Below are 17068 nucleotides of genomic sequence, written 5' to 3'. Positions count from 1 at the left end.
CCGCTGCTGTGTCGTTCCCGATAACCATAATTGTGTTTTAACGCCCCTGATTAAATTTCGCAGTCTCGAATGATATTGTTTTGCAATGAATCCTTATGAAAAATGCTTCATGTTGGGAGATTATGGAGGCTGTGTAGGCGCAGGAAGAGGCAGCTAAAAGATGCGGAGGCGGAGATGACATTCCCTCTTTTTTTTTTCTTCTCTTTTTCAACTTATTGCTTCAATGGACGCTAAATAAATCCCAGCCATCAGTCTTTTTCCTCTTTTCCTACGCCCACTCTTGCTCCACCCATCTACTGTCTTCTATGGCTACCAAATAAAGCAATTTTTCTCCTTTTATGGCTCTTCACTCACAAAATGTAATTAGCAAAACTTTCCACACATTTGGCTCAAATAAGACGAACTTCCAAACAAGAAAAGGAAACCAAAATTCTCTTTCAAAACTTGTGTTCCACCTCTGGAGGATGCTTTTTTTTTTATTTTTTATTTTAGAGGTGACACAAAATGCAATCAGGACGAATGAGAAGCCAGCAAATTCAATAATGGAGGCAAATGAAAATGGAACTGGAGACTCTGCACTTAAGGCGGGATGGGCTCGCCCTAATAAGCCCTCTTCTGTCACCGCTTCCCTGAATCTAAATTATCCAGAGGTCCTCCAATCAGTGCGGGCAAACAAAAGAGCCAGCCAAAGAGATGAGCGCGACGCTGAATACTAATCAAGGTAACGAGCGGCAGTGGTCGTCAACGATCAACACCGGCTTGTGTGTGTGTGTGTGTGTGTGTGTGTGAGTGCTCTAAAGGGGGGGGGATTAGAGAAGATTAGAATTCATTCACACCCAACAGTCACACACGTCTTTCAGAGGAAATAATATGAGAACTATAAGAACTTGTAGCTGTGCGTTATTGTTTTTTTTCAAAACAACCTCTACTTTCTTCACCCACGTGTTTTTAAGCATGTTTTTGTTCAAATATTTTACCCTTTATTTCGGGTTTGTTTTGCAGCACAGGCAGACTTTTCCACAGCCAGTCGAGAAATATCTTCATTCTTTTTTTTTTTGTTACGTGCCCAGCATGGACACTTGGTCCGAGGCTTGAAACTGCAGAGCTTATTCCCGCTAGACCCACTCGTAGGGGGACGGGACCTCATTCCCAGAATGTAAACTGTGTCCGCCATCTTTGCGAACAGGACCTCGGACGTGAACAGACGTTTCCTTCCGTCAAACCAGTTCCCACAACACTCACTAAATCGATAAAATCAGCTTTACGCGCTCTCAGTCTGTGTTTCTCCGCGTAGCAAGCGTTTAAATCTCTCGTCAGCCGGTGACATGTGACATTCCCGCGCTGCAAACAGGAAGCGATTCCTGAACTGAAAACCCAGAGAAGTGACCACGGAAATGAAGGAGAACAACGAAAAACCACAAAAGGTTGCACACCACAGCTTTAAACATTGTGTTTTGGCTGTTCTAAACCTTTTTTTTTAATAGGTCTCTATGACCCAGAGGTCAAGCGACTCACCCATCACAGAAATTGTCTGGTGAAGTCTCAAACTACCGCAGAACTGCTGTGACATCTTTTCCCCACAGAAGCAGTGAACACTGGACTCCCCCCCACAGTCAGTGCACCCTCCACTCTGTTATTGCGCTGGAAGTGTTGTTTTTGTTGCGACTGCCCGAGCTCAGAACATCAAACTGAAATTTAGAGGGCACAGTGAATGGACCGTAGGGGAGCCATCAAGACAGTAAAGCCGCTGAGCAGCTCGGCTCATAACTCCAAATGTGGGTTATTATTAAATGTCCACTATTGAGTCGGGAACCCGAGTTTAAATGTGTGTGAGCGCGTGATCACCTGCAGTGCCCAGGCACAGAATGCACGCCGGTCGCCTGACACGTGTTTTGTAAGTCAAATTAGCCTTGTTACGATATCGTGGAGCACAATACTTAAGAAGTGTCAGAAACAGAGCTCACCCTCTGCATTAAAATTGACACTTACAATGGGCTAAATGGGCAATTTGTCATTTTCTGGCACTGAGCTGCTGCACTCATCCCTCCACTCGGGTAATTTGGGACATACACGGAAGGGCACACACACACACACACACTTGCAAATCACCCATGACCAGTAAATTGCTTCCATCTGGTTCTACGGTGTATGTAGTGTGAGGTTCTAGGAGACAAATCCAGTTTGATTCTACCTTTTCCCTGATACATCCTTCTATGTCTGACTTTAGCAACAGGTGCTTTGCCCAGTCATATTCATCAGTGGTGATGATTAGCTTTGAGCGCTAATGGGACAGCAGGAGTTTGAGGTGCAACATTAACCCTTAGAGCACATTTTCCATTACTATGTTTAAACATACAGAGGGTACAAGAATGTGCAATATAAAGTGTCTTATATCCTTTTTTACCAGCACAACCCAGTCAATCTGATGAAAAAGAAACCAAATTGAATTTGTGAAATTTGGAAATACGTCACAGTTCGAAGGTCACTTGGCTCGTTTTTATGAACAAAAAGGAAAGAAAAACGCCATCTTTTTTGTGACTTCTGCACAATTATTGCTACTTTATATGACTACTAAAAATGCAATACAAGATGAGTCACAACTTTGATTCAACAACACATAAGACGAAAAAAACCCCACTTTTCTTAAAAGCCTATATATGTGATCTATAAACACACAGCCCCAGGATGTCCATATAAGGAGTTGTGTATTATTCCCACGGCAATTTTTAGTAAATGACTACTCGAGACACGGCTTACTAATATAATAACTAATGTGTTAATTAATGCTGAATTAATGCTAACAATATTATGCCTTTATTAATGCTTAATAATGTATTAACTAACTTTGAGTAGTAAACATTGATTAACTGCTTATTAATGCATTGACTAATATGTTAACGAATTCTAAGCAATACATAATAATGATTGTTAATATAGTATTAAACATTTAATTAGTGCTTAACAATGCACTAACTAACGTTAATTAATGAAGGGACCCTTATTGTAAAGTGTCACCGTGTTTTTTGTGCTGATGGTTGCATGAGGCACTGACACATAGTCAGCACTCAGAACATGACTTGCTGCCTCCATCACTCAGTTCAAATGTATAATTTTGTGACATATGAAATTTGTTCAGATTTATTCAAGTGACAAAAACAACAGCAGGAGACTTTTGCCTACTCAGTCTTAGGAAATCCAGCTCTGACTGTGTCGGTACACAGCAAACCCACACTTCAAACAACCTGAACTATCCCTTTAAGTTCTTCTATCACTAATAACAAGCCTTGGGTCAAGAAAAAACAAGTTAAATAACAAATCAGTCATCTGCCCATCCATCCTGCTTATCCTTTGAAAGTCAATAGGGAAACTAGAACAAGCTGACACTGAGCAAGAGGTCACTGGTATGCAACAAAAACTCGGGAAAGTTTTCAGAGATCTTGAGATTTAGGAGGTGGGCGATTTGGACCTGAGACAAAAAAAAGTGTATTTTCCAGCTTTTAGTGGGGTAAACTCCAAAGTCAGGGCAAAAGTAATTCTTATCTCCTGAAAAAAATCAAATAAATTCAGCTCTAATGACTGACTTTGGTGAAGTTTACCACACTTTGACTCTGAGGAGATTGGGGGAGTTTGGACTGGATTAGGCAGAAAGACTACTGTTCCACAAAGGATCAAACAAGTTTGAACAGTGTCTGCGCCTCCAATTCCTCAGTGTCATTTTCTCATTTCATTCACTTCTTTACCAGTGGTAGAGTTTTTTTTCTCCTTAGGTGTTTGGCTTTTATTTCTATTTTTTTATATCCACATTTATGATCTATCTATCAACACTTACCAGACATTTTGTGCAGCCAGCCCTTTAAAACACAGCCATTAAAAGTCTCACTCTTAATTGGCACATTTAGCCTCACACTTAGGCATCACTTCTGCTTCTAATGATATCAAGTCCATATTTTCCCATCATGATCAAACCATGAAGGCACTTTTTTGTGTTGGGAGTTCAAGCAGTTGATGCTCTTGTCTTGTATGCTTTTGTACCAACTACCATTCAGCTGTAGACTCTGAAGTCCCACTCAGACACAATAAATATTGCAAGGGGATTTAAATATTCTCTCTCTTTATCTGTAGTTGAGCATGGAGGCCATTAGGTAACTCCAGGTACACCCGTTTTCATGTCACATTAGATGTGCTCTAAATTGTAGGTGGCTCAGCATATTCACGAAAGAAACCGCAGCAGCTAACTGTGACTGTAATTATTATTCATGTGGGGGTGAAAAGGTACCAACACGCAGTACGTGTTCCAGATGGGATTAAAATCATTTATTATAATAGAGTTATTATCATCACTTCCCAATCTCTGCTGAGTCCAGCTCGGTGGATGATTGAAGGAGTGACTCTGTGTTGTCTGACTGACCGTCGTGACACACATTGCAGACATTGTTCGAAACGGAAACTTTAGTGCCAGTCTAATAAAACTGAGGGGACCAATTAGTATTTTGTGCCCACGCTTTACCTATCTCGTGGAAACAATTTAGTATTTTGTGCCCACGTTTAACCTACTTCGTGGGGACCAATTAGTATTTTGTGCCCATGTTTTACCTATTTTGTGGGAACTAATTAGTATTTCGTGCCCACGTTTTATCTATTTCATACCCAAGTTTTATCTATTTCGTGGGAATGAATTAGTATTTCATGGCCACGTTTAACCTATTTCGTGGGAACTAATTTGTATTTCATGCCCATGTTTTACCTATTTCATACCCAATTTTTATCTATTTCGTGGGAATGAATTAGTATTTCGTGCCCACGTTTTACCTATTTCGTACCCATGTTTTACCTATTTGTGGGAACAATTTAGTATATTGTGCCCATGTTTTACCTATTTCGTAGGAACAAATTGGTATTTCATGCCCTCGTTTTACCTATTTCGTGGGAACTAATTAGTATTTCATGGCCACAAATCAGAGTTTTTTTTTCCCCATGTCATGTCTGGGTCTCAGAATAGATAGAGCAGCGACAGAATGTTGTGGTTCTTCAGCTGGACTGTACTTTCTCACATGACATCACAGATAATTAGAGTCAGGAGTCTGCTTAGTGCATGAAAGTTCATCGCTTACACATAGTACAAATTAGCGTAGCCTAGGACTGCATATCATGACATGATATAACATACTGTAACACAATATTGGAGTGTTTGTTTTTTTTTTCTCCCCCAAACGGCAAAATGGGCACTTTGGTCTTTCAACACCAACAAAAAGGGCTGATAAAGATGAAAGCAGAGGAGGAAAAAAGAGAGCAAAACTTTATTTCATACATCAGAATGGAGGGCTCTGTTGCTTTTGCAGATCCTTGACTGCAGCATTTTTCTGGGATTGCAAAGCAGCGTTTGAAGCTGGGAGATATGTTTTAATCATTTGGCGCCTTAATGATGACACTGGATTCATTATTAATGGGCCCCGTTCCTCTATACTCTCCCTTTTCCTCTCAACAGAGTGGAGTGAGAGCGGGGTATTAGCATTAGCCGCTTTTGCTCTATTTGATCTTTTTCAGTAATTACTTCACATTTTGGAGCTCAAACCACATGCTTTATGTTGTGTAAAGAGAAGTTGCCCTCCCCCCGCTTCTATGCTAATTCCATCACTAAAATACAATATTTCCTTTTTCATTTAGTTTTTTTGTACATGTTTCTTTCTTAATCTTAATTTCTCAGTGAATGGTAGAACAAATGGTAGAAAAGCACATATTAAGAGATTGAAGATATTGATTTCTGTTTGAGGTTTTGGGATCTTTATATGTTCACCTGAAAACATCACATTTACTGTTGATAACAGTAAATGTAGTAACTAAAGGAAAAAGTCGTGCTGATAGATGTAACGGAGGCTCTTTTTTTTTTACCTATTTGGAACTATGGTGCAGCTAAATAAAAGCATACTGTTATATATGCTTCTGACTCCATCAAATCTCCATTTTGCTGATTTAGCCGAGCGCGTATGAAAGTGATAAAGTGCCCTGAATGCCGGTGAACCTGCGAATCAATAGTCACGCTCTAAAAATGAAGACGCACATGGGGTTAATTATAATGAAGTCTATGAATCAATTCATCTCGACAACAACTGCTGTTAGTTATTTGGCCTAAATGCATTCAAAGTACTCGCGGAATGAGGAAAAAAAAAGAAAAGAAGAAGAGAGAAACATAAACAAAAATGTGGCAATTAGCGAGACAGCGGCGGTGAAATATTATCGTTAAATTAGAGGGCGCTTGGGTTGTTGCCAGGTAGTGAGAGTATGGCAGTGTCACTGCGGTCCCAGTGAGCCTTAAAGATGGGAGAACAGGTGAGGTGGGGGGGGGGGGGGGGGTAGGGGGTGGACACTTTGCTTTCTGAGCACGGGAATGAGGGGAGACATTGCTGCCAGATGGGAAGCTGGAGTCAGAACTCTCTTTTGGGGCACACTGAGCTATTTGGCGTCCGTCCAGATGGGTAATTTCACATGGTTAAAAGAAGAGAGAGAGAGAGAGAAAGAGAAAAAAAAGAGATCATCATCAAAATAAAAGTGAAGAAAGAGGCGAACTGGATGTGAACTTGATCTGAAAAACATTGCACACATGCCACCCCATCAGCTCTGAGAGTGTTATGGTGGTTATTATCGCCACTGCCGCACAGCGAGGGGTAATTAGCGGTGCAGTGTGAAGTGAGGCATGTTGTATGTATGCACACAGTCAGTGCAGCTGTTGATACATGTGTTCTGTGTGTGTGTGTGTGTGTTGTATTATTCAGGATTAGAAGGAGCTGCGCGAGCATAACGGGGCAAAGCTGAACACGTCGGCATCAGAGGAATTTTCTTGAACACAGATTACAATGTATCCCAATTACTATGAAGACTGTGCACTAGTCTGCATATTGACTCCTTTCTGGGGACCCCCACCGTGTGCTGAGTCCACACTGGGATGGATACAGCAGCAGCAGACGGTGGTTTAATGCATTGTGTGCAGTGAGAAATGCTGAATATGAAGCAGTATTAGAAAACGTTAAGGTTTTCATGTTTTAATTGACCCCAAAGGAGTTCTTTATTATTACTGTTCTAATCATTTAATTGTCACCCATTTATTCATTCCTATTTTAAGGCAAGAATAGTGTATTTCATTTCTTTTTTGTCCCAGGCAAAAGAGTGAAGGGAATCAAGAGGAGCAGCACTGATCCATATGCATGGCAGGATCCGGCTTAATTACAGTGTTGGGGTGCAGTGGGATACAATGATTTGGACCAAAGGCTATAACGTCGCAAGGCTCCATCCTGAGTGTGCGCTAAGTGTGCCAGCCAGACGGGAAGTCACACAGCAATAAACCAGTGATGTAAATTCTGCCACGAGGGATCAAGAATAGTCTTCAAAAATAGAAAATGTTTCAAGGAAATAAGAGAAATGTGGCGAGACGCCGTGCACTCTCTGTTCAACCCTGTGACATTAGCAGGAGAACAGACTTGTATTTGCAGAAAACTCCCTCATGCACACCAGGGAAAGTTGTGAAAAAAAGAGCAACATCATATGTCATATGGGGATAAAGGTCCACTTATATTTTCTACTCTTTACAGTGGTGGTCAAAATGGAAAATGTCCTCTGGCTTTACCAGCTCAGGGTGTCAGCATCCTGTTAAAAAACCTCCCAGGAGTCCTTTATCACCATGTTCAGACTCTATAAAATGCAGCTTATTACACTAAATCTGTCATGTGCTTTAATACGGATCGTGGTTTGATCCCCCGCCATCAATCACAAAAACACTGCTGCAAAGTCAGCGGCGCAAGATGGATTTTCTGCTGTCCAACTTTTCTCAGCGCGGACGGGTTCTTCTAATCGCTGCACGGACATACGAGGTTTAACAGCGCTCTGTCGCACATTTGTGGCTCCGTGGATGCATGGATGCATGCCACAGAGACACGGGCTGTTTCAGCCTGCACCGCTTTGGTTCCAGCACTGAAATCTAAAAGGTCCCATCCTAACATTGCTCTTGGATCTTAATTTAGATTTAAAAAAAATACCAATAATCACTAAAAAAATCTAGCTCAGCTTGTGACTAAGTCACATTTTGGTAGTTTTCCTGCTCAAGTCTGGTACCGGGTACTGACATGTGACTTGCCAGTGTTTCCTTGGCAGCCAGACTCTTTCTCTCACTGATAACTGGGACAGAAGACAAGAACAGAGTTAAAACTTTATTTATACAATGTACACCTGCTTTAGTCAAACCACTTTATCTCACCATGTGAGAGTCTTTTCCAGCTGAAAAACGTCAGTTTGCAAACTCACTCTCTCCAAAGCACCGAAGCCCATCGAGAAAATCAGCATTTCTAGCTCTCAGGCACACAGGAGCTGCTGGTCCACTGCTGCCTTGTTTGGTAAGTTTATTTCACTCAGGTTAATACAGACAAAGGATTTCAAACGCACTAAAAAAGTCACAAGATAACACGTTTGAACCTAGTGCTGAAGGCAGCAAAGGCTCAACATCTCCTGTGTGCTGTGATGTGATGTGAAATCGCTGATTTTCTCTGTGCAGTTTGGTGTGTGAGAGAGAGAGAGAGAGAGAGAGAGAGAGAGAGAGCGGTTTCCCGGTGAAAAGGCCGTCTAACAGAGAGAAAATTAATTAAACATACTACTTAGATCATCAAAGACTTAAATATGCATATATTTTATTGGGTAAGCCTTCTGTTAATTGGCTAAAACCTGTTTTTCAGTCATGTTAGTGAGACAGCGTGTGTTCACCTCCCAGATGGGTCGATGCTAATTCACCACACTTTAACTTTAACAGCAGACATTGCTACCTCTGATGTAGGTGGAATAATCCTGTGATGTGTGGCTTCGCTTGAGCACACAGTAAACAAGGAACGAGTCAAATGCGCGCCCTCCCTGAATCAGGAATTGCATGAGGACGCGGGGACAAACAGTATAATTGGCCCCTCAGTGAAAATGTGGGCCCTTTATGGCACCTGATTTAGAAAGACTCCAGAATTCACCACTGACTGTGAAACATGAGACGGAGAATCGCCAGCAGGAGCAAACGCAGGATACGCACTGCCCACAGGAGAGCAGTGTAAAGCGGGTGAATCGATGCCAAAGAAGAAGCCTCAGGCAAAACACAACAAAGACGAATACAGCAGAGACGTCCTGGTTTCTCTGCAGTTTAGGGCACATAAATCGTGGTTGGTCCACGGTGGGATTGAGCCCAGTTTCCTTCCTTTTATGATCCGGCCCTGTCCTCTGTAGCGCCATGCAATGAAAGCAAACTGTACAGGTGCTACATGTGGCTGCTCTCTTACACTACAGCAATGATACGATTCTAAGACATTCACAGGAGGCCTGGCAGCGTCTGTGAACATTTGCTTTTGTTCTTTGGCTGCGCGGTGACGGACATACGTGTTGGACACGATTCTGTGTTACACTGGCCGTCGTGAGGGGGTTCTCGAAGATTTCAACTCGGCTCGTGCTGGAGCAGCGGCGCTCTTTTCCTGTTGTTCTGCCATGAGAATAATCCAGCAGATTTCTTCCAAAATCTGACGATGACATGAATCCAAACAAAATGGCACAAATGTGTTACGAGTACAAAGATGAAGGGATATAATGGACGGGGGCACTTTTGTTTCCTGCATCTATTCTTTCCTCGTGTTCACTGTACATTACATGTTGGAGCATCCAGTACACCAAGTGCTGACAGTCTTGGACATTCTCCATTAACATATTTCCCTGGAACATGCTGTTTTTATTCCTGACCAATATGTGCAGACTCTCTCTCCGTTAACCATCGCCGTCCTTTGTCACTACGGACTGGTACGATTCACAGATGGGTTTGCGAGAGGTTTATTAACTTGCCCCGGGAAATACATTTGCAGAAATGTATCCCGACTCACAGTATACTGTGCAAGCGCCACTATTAAACTTGTTATTTTAGCATATAGGAGCGGCATAGAATGATTTCTTAACTCTTTAAAGAAAAGAACCAGAAATACAGGACATAATATGCAGTATTAAAAGTGTGACCTCCACTTACTCTGGCTTTTTCTAAAACATAAATGAACAAAACCATAATTAATATCAGACCTTTGTCTGATTATTATGTGTTGAAAATGGTCTCTGTGAAAAAAGTGTCATATGGTTTTTTTCGAAAAAAGGATGATCATTATATTCATTACATACCAGTTTGACTCACTGCAAGCTCGCTAATGTATGTATGCATATATATATATATATATATATATATATATACACCATTGCACAGTACTGCGTTTGAGTATGTTTTAAATAATGTACAATAAATGAGGTTGTGATTCATTTATCAACGACGTTTCCTGGAAATGTTTATATGCTTACATGTTCAAAACAATATGAAATGCCATATGATGATAAACCTGCTTCTCCTACAGTGAAGTACACTGTGAATTAGGCTGCAACCGTTTGCCATTTTTTAAGTTAAATAAGTGGCTCCTTATATCAAAAAAACAGTAAAGCACAAATACATGCATTTGTATGCTCCAAATGTGAAAGAAAAGGCAGATTTTTTTTTATTTTTCCCCTTTTTGGTGGCTTAGATTTGGTTGCATTGCCATTTGAAAATGATAATTGTGACAATTAGAATGAAATGCTATAAAACAGTGCATTTGTGTGTAACTTTTACCGTTAAAAAAAATAAAAAAAAGGCCCCCGAAAATCTGCACATTATCAAATCTGGCTGTCGTTAAATAAAAGTTTGGACACCCCTGAAATAGAGCGACGATTCCTAAAGTGTGGTTTGCAGACACCTGGTGGCCCATGGAAGTATGGTAGTCATAAATAAGTCAAAAACAGTGCTTTTTTAGTGGTCTTTCTTGTAAGTAGTAAGCTTTAAATAACCACACAATAATTGTTTGTTTTGTACCCCAGATGGTACCTGGTTAAAAGTTCAAACGTAGGTTTTATGTGATAAATAATACAGTACGAATGTGTCGTCTTGTGTTGATGAGAGCTGTGTTTAACTGGAGTTAAAATGGGCCTCAAGATTGTTAAGTATGACAATGGCTGACTTCTTCTCCTCATATTCTTCTTCTCCTGGAGCTATGATAACACAGATGCCAAGATGGAGGGGGGAAAAGGGCCAAAACAGAAATCCCAAGATGCCGGCGACAGTGAACCATGACTTGTACTCATAATGAGAAAATTGGCTATTTGGAGAAAATCAAAAAAAAAAGAGCAATGAGAAGAGATTTAGAGGCGGAAGACAATAAAGCGGGTGCATTGAAATGAGAATATAGAGCCTGAAACTTGCCCCAGTTATTCTAACGGCAGTCAGAAGGTCACTTTTCCACCGGGCGACTGAAAAAAGTGCAAAGACGAAACGGTTTCCGAGGTCACGACTCAAAGATCTGACGCCAGGATTAAATTAACACAGACAAAAGAAAAGCTCTTTGCTAATCTGCATTCCACTGCAGCTCAAATCCCCGCGACAGCTCAGCCATTAGACATCACCGACACGACCACTTCCAGAAAAGGGACTCCAGGAAAAGAAGAAGAAGAAGCCTCATTTTGACAGTGTAAACAAGTGAAGTTAATGGGGAGAAAAAAACGGGCGTTTGATCCTTCGATATAGACACACAGAAGATTCATTTATCACGACAGCAGATCGATTCAAAAGTTGAGTTCTAATTTTGTGACTCGATGAAGAAAAAGGGTGCTATTGTGTTTGTGTATGTGGTGTAAAAAACAAGCCAAAACACATGGATTTCTGGTGCAGCGACTGTTTTACAGCATGCTGAGCGATGGAGTTGCATCACATCATGCTGCAATTATTTCTGACGGATACTGCACTTGCGATGTGATTCGGGGATGGTCATCTTTACTGTCATTTTACTGTCATCCTCCTGCACTGTTCTTATTTAACCCTTCTGTGTAAACCGTGGACGCTGCATTTACTTGGACGTAATGGTTTCTGTCTTTTTCGTGCAAGTAAACGGAGAATACAGTTTTGAAGGTTTGAAAGAAAAGAAGGAGATGGTGTTACCTGTGAGGTTGTGAAGGCCCAGCTGCCTCAGACCGTAGTACCCGTCCCGCCTGTAGTTGAGGAAGATGGCGAGGGAGTAGCGACCCTCGTAGAGTTTGTTGCCGCGGACGATCCGGAGGTTTTCCAGCGGCAGGTAGTCGAACTGGTTCAGAGCCACCAGCACGTAGCCGGTCACCTCTCTGATTGACTGCAGGGAAACAATAAAATAAAATAGGCGTACGTTTAATTTTGATTCCGTTATACTGTAATAATGTTATTTTCACTAAGTCATTATTTCAATATATGTAAAAGATAAAACTGAACTTTTCTTGTGTGTAATGGTAACCGTGACCTTTCAAACACACCGAAAAACACAATATTTAGTTGTATTATTTAATAAATACGCAGAAAAGACAGGATACTGCCTTTTTATATTTACATCTACGACGGCAGCCATTTAGTTACAGTAGCCCACAATGGACAAACTTCACCTCTTGGTCAACTTTTTTTAATAACCACCGGCCGTCGACGACGTACTGCATGATAGCTTCATCTGTTTGCACAATTCTGGCAGGAAGCATTTTATTAGCATTTTTGAAATGTCAGTCTGATGAAAAAATGTGGACGTACAGATCAAAATGATTAAAATGTCAGCGCTCGGCTGCAGACTGGTTCCACGTCCTCTCTGGTTAGAGTCTGCCAGCTGCTATTTAGGACTTTGGACACGATGAAACAGAGAGATGCAATACATTTTAAAACTAAATAAAGTATATTGGGATGAATATAACGTATATCTATGAAAATACTGAATTACTCAGATCAATATTTGTTTTTACCATTAAAACACAGAGTATTTTGGCTGTATTTAGGGTATAGGAGTGTGCAATATAGAGTGTCATATCCTTTTTTTTTTTTGGAACAATCATGGCAATCTGATGAATTTTTTATTTAATTTTCACCAACTATATAAACACACCTGGGCAAAAAAATACTAACAAGTGTTTAAAATCGGATTGAATTTGTATAATTTTAGACGTTCACTAGGCTCGTTTCTATGAAAAATGATCTATTTTGTGACAATTATTGCTACTTTATATCGCTACTAAAAATGCCATATAAAACTAATCATGACTTTGACTCAACAACACATGAGAGGACAAAAAAAAAGGATGTCCATATAAGGCGCTGTGTATTATTCCCACTGCAAATTACCATGGGCGCACCGTGAGCACTAAGGGTTAAAGAAGATGGATCATGGTTCATGATTGATTGACTGAAACAGGGAATATAAGTTATCAATATGTTGATAAACAAAAGGAAAGGACATACAGTACATGGTATTAATACCCTGTGTCATCATAAAACAAATTAAAATCATAAAGGTCAATGATAGTATCTGGTACTGTGTGTTATCACATCAATTAGTCAGTTTGGCAGCCAATCACAACCTCACGGCGACATCATTATCGGATACTCAGGCGTCGGCGCCTGTCGCTTGTCACTGTGTCTTCAAAACCTGGCTCCCTCGCTGTTGCTGCAACTCCATCTCTGTGGCCATGCAATATTCATCTGAGTCACTCAAACAGCAGCACAGGACCACACATATGTACACACACAAACACACAGCAGCTGTTAAGTATCCTAATTACCCTAATTAAACACATTTAAAGATTGAGGAGGGGGACAGATCTTATAAAGTTTCTACACAGACTTGTAGAGCGGAGGCTGCATTTGCAGGACTTGGCAGAATGTATTAGCACGTCTTTTACTTGTTATCTTGACTTGCACAACGTGAACAGCAGCGTCTCCTCACCAGTGAGTGAACCTGGGCCCTGACAAATGCACGCACTCACGTAATCTCCTCTTTACAGCTGCTCAATCCGACCAGATGGATTCAAATGTGCACTTTGAACTTTAAGGGTGATGCTTTACGCAGGGCAAGCAAAGACAAATTAGCGCACAACAGGGACCTCTTTTTTTTTCACATTACCAAAGAAAGCACATGACAAAAACATCAATAACCAGATGTAAATCAAAGCCATTAGCATTTCCTCGAGATGAATCTTGAGACCTTATGTATAATTTAACACCATGATTCTCCAATTGTAGTAACCCTGTAGTCGAACACTAGCATCAGAATGCTTGGACTTCACAATAAAAGCATGTTAAATAAGCATGTTCCACCCACCAGGTTTCTGTTCACATATAGTTTTTTATAATTTTATCAAACATTTTCAAAAATGTGGTCAAAGAAAACGTGTATTTTTGTGTCACCAAAGACGGATAAGTTGATGGCGTAAATAATGAGATGAAAAAGTGATGAAGAAGCATTTAGTTGCTATATTCTTTATATCTTTATTATATAAAGTAACATTTGCGTCTTGGTTTCGTCATGGGTCCACACAGTTTTCTGCTGCATCCACTATTTTTCTTCCTTATCTATTTCATTTGCACATATTCACATTCATGTAATAAAAAATTACATTTTAATTGACCTGGACCCTTTTTGACGATTCAAACAACAACCTGGCCGATAGCTGACGTTGATTGCATCTGATTTTGTTTGTTTGCTTCATTTTTGCTGTTCTTTTATATCAGAGACACAAAGATATCATCATAATTTCACACAAGCTTTTCATAACCAAACACAAGTCTCTTGAAAAGATTAACGCATATTTAAATATCCATTGACGGAGTGTAATGAGAAAAAAAAGTTTCCAAAGCAGCTACAGAGACACCCTAATGACCACAGACAGGCTAGTAATGATGTCAATGATTGGCCGGGAGGGAGGGAGGGAGGACATTATATGAGGTTTGACTGGCTGCTGACCCCCGGGGGACACCAGCGAAGACTGACAGTCAGTAACGCGGCATGTGGAGTGCCTGCATTTCTGGATAATAGCAGGTAACTGAGATTAGCTTCTATATTGAGCGCTCAGCAAACACCGCACACCTGCCAAGTTGTCCCATTGTAACGCGAACACAATGGGAAGCAAACAGACAGCGGAGGTGCTTATTAGCAAGATTACAATGTGTCAATCACTCGCGGGGAGAGAACAACATAATAAAAGAGCAGTAGAATCCATTTCAGACGAGGCTTTGATTTGCATACACGCACAAAGGACTTCTATTGTGAGACGTTCCACTGCTTATCAAACTCCCTCCGTGTGGTTTGGGAACTTTCTGCCCAGTGTGTTTTCTGATTGTTTGTCAGAGAGTTGCAAGTTGTGCAACTTTTGCGCATCTCATGACTCATTCTCTTCTAAAAATCGAGGCCGTCTTCTCCGCCGTGCCGTTTCATAACACTGACCCTGACGTGACCCGTTGTTTACTGCTGCGGGGGGGGGGCTCGTGCTGCCTTGTGAGCTAACCCTGCTATCATTAGCTCAGCCGTAACCCCCATGTGCCTGCCAGCGGCGCTACGAGGAACACAGGGGCGAAGCGGCCTTGTAATCCGACTCAGCTGTGGGCACGCACTCGGCTACTGGCAAACTCCACAGTGCATCCACTGTGCCCCCTTCTCCCTGCCAGCCTCCGGGACCCGCTGGCAAAAACCAAAGAAAAACTGTTTCCCTGTTGCTTAGCAACTGCAGGAAAGCCTTCCAGAGGGAGTAAGGGAGAGAAAAGAGGGAGAGCAGGCAAAGAAAGAAAAAAAAAAAAACAAGACTTAGAGGATTTTCTTTGTTGTAATTTACCTAATTAAATTAAAGGATTACTCTGCCCTTTCTCAGTAAATTTCCATCTCTTTGACAATATTTAATTTCCTTTCATTGACATGCATAGTTTTTCTTTCCGAATGCTTTCCAGATCAATATTTATCTACACTCCTCAGCGCTGGAGGAGGGAGGAAGCGGTGAGACAAGGAGAAGATCGGGGGGAACGTCCACAGGGAAGTAAACACAAGCACCGGCATCTCCCTTCTTGGAGAATCAACCACAATTTGAACCCGAGTTTGACAAGCTGCCCGTCGCTGCCTTGTGGGTGATGCACTCGACGTTGACACAGTGGACAGATGAATGCATGTGTTGCCTTGTGTTTATTTTTGGTGGTAGTTTGTTCCATACACTGCATGCCCTTCACCAGTTGGCTCACAGACATTGGCCTTATATAAAATGTGGATGTCGTCTTGTGGTTGCAAAACAGTCTCCAGTTGAGAAGCCTCCAGACTTGCAATTTGACCAAAACAGGCATCTATTGACTGATACTAGCAGCCAATCCCACTGTTCTTATCCTTATCATCCATTTTCTTTTGAAATGGAAACAGAATTAACATAACAGACATCATGTGCTATTGAATTGGACCTGAACCTAATGACTGAGACCATTAACTGAGATGCATCGCCCCCTGATGGACACTCAATAAATGGTTAATTCCTGGTTGGACTCACCCTGCAAACTGGAGTACTACACCTTCTTCATAGGTGCAAAATCTTGAAAACTTGATTTTTAAAGTTTGATTTTAAGGGTGTAAAAAAAAAATGTAAAAACGTAAAATAAAGATGACTCAATAATTAAATCAAGTTGTTTTGTGAGGAAAACAACTTAATTCAAAGGTTTACTTCAATTATGAATCTGTGACACAGGTTGGGACAGTTATATTTTCTGGAAGTTTCCATAAAGTGGTCTCAATTTGTGAGATTGTTCATGCAGAAATGGGGTTTGGTTTGCAACATATGTAATGTATTATGCTTCAAATGTAGAAGGTTCTTTTATCCTTTTTTGTCTCTGTTGTGGGCGTCCGCCATGTGCACAATCATAAAAATATGTCGCTTACATGAAAAAGAACATATCCAGTACCTGTCTAATGTATTCTTACATGAGTGGGGGGGTAAAAAAAGAGGAAGAAGAAGAGGCACACACTGCCACAAGGCACAGACGAAGCTCAGTCGACACACAGGTCAACTGCTCTTATTCATTGCAAGTTTAACATTTCCTCCAGCGCTTTTCTCCATCAATCGCATGCAATTAGTGGCCTTGTGTGTGATCGCTCAGTCAAACTGAATCCTCGGTGGTCCCGACAGGCTCGTTTTCCTTTCTTCTTCCACTTTACCTCAGGGCGAAATGTGAATTTCACATGTT

The 17068-nt window shown here is 41.1% G+C and overlaps 1 protein-coding gene across 3 annotated transcripts in view; it reads right to left on the bottom strand.

Moving 5' to 3' along the window:
* LOC131450102 (receptor tyrosine-protein kinase erbB-4-like) overlaps positions 1–17068 on the bottom strand; it is a 253626-nt gene that overhangs the window by 93175 nt on the left and 143383 nt on the right. For all 3 annotated transcript variants that reach the window (XM_058622190.1, XM_058622192.1, XM_058622191.1), the window contains exon 3: positions 12011–12197. In XM_058622190.1, coding sequence (XP_058478173.1) covers positions 12011–12197 — 187 coding nt within the window. The remainder of the gene's footprint in view (positions 1–12010; positions 12198–17068) is intronic.

Source organism: Solea solea, chromosome 2, assembly GCF_958295425.1.
Source record: "Solea solea chromosome 2, fSolSol10.1, whole genome shotgun sequence".
Classification (NCBI taxonomy): domain Eukaryota; kingdom Metazoa; phylum Chordata; class Actinopteri; order Pleuronectiformes; family Soleidae; genus Solea; species Solea solea.
This window is presented reverse-complemented; position numbering and strand designations above follow the sequence as displayed.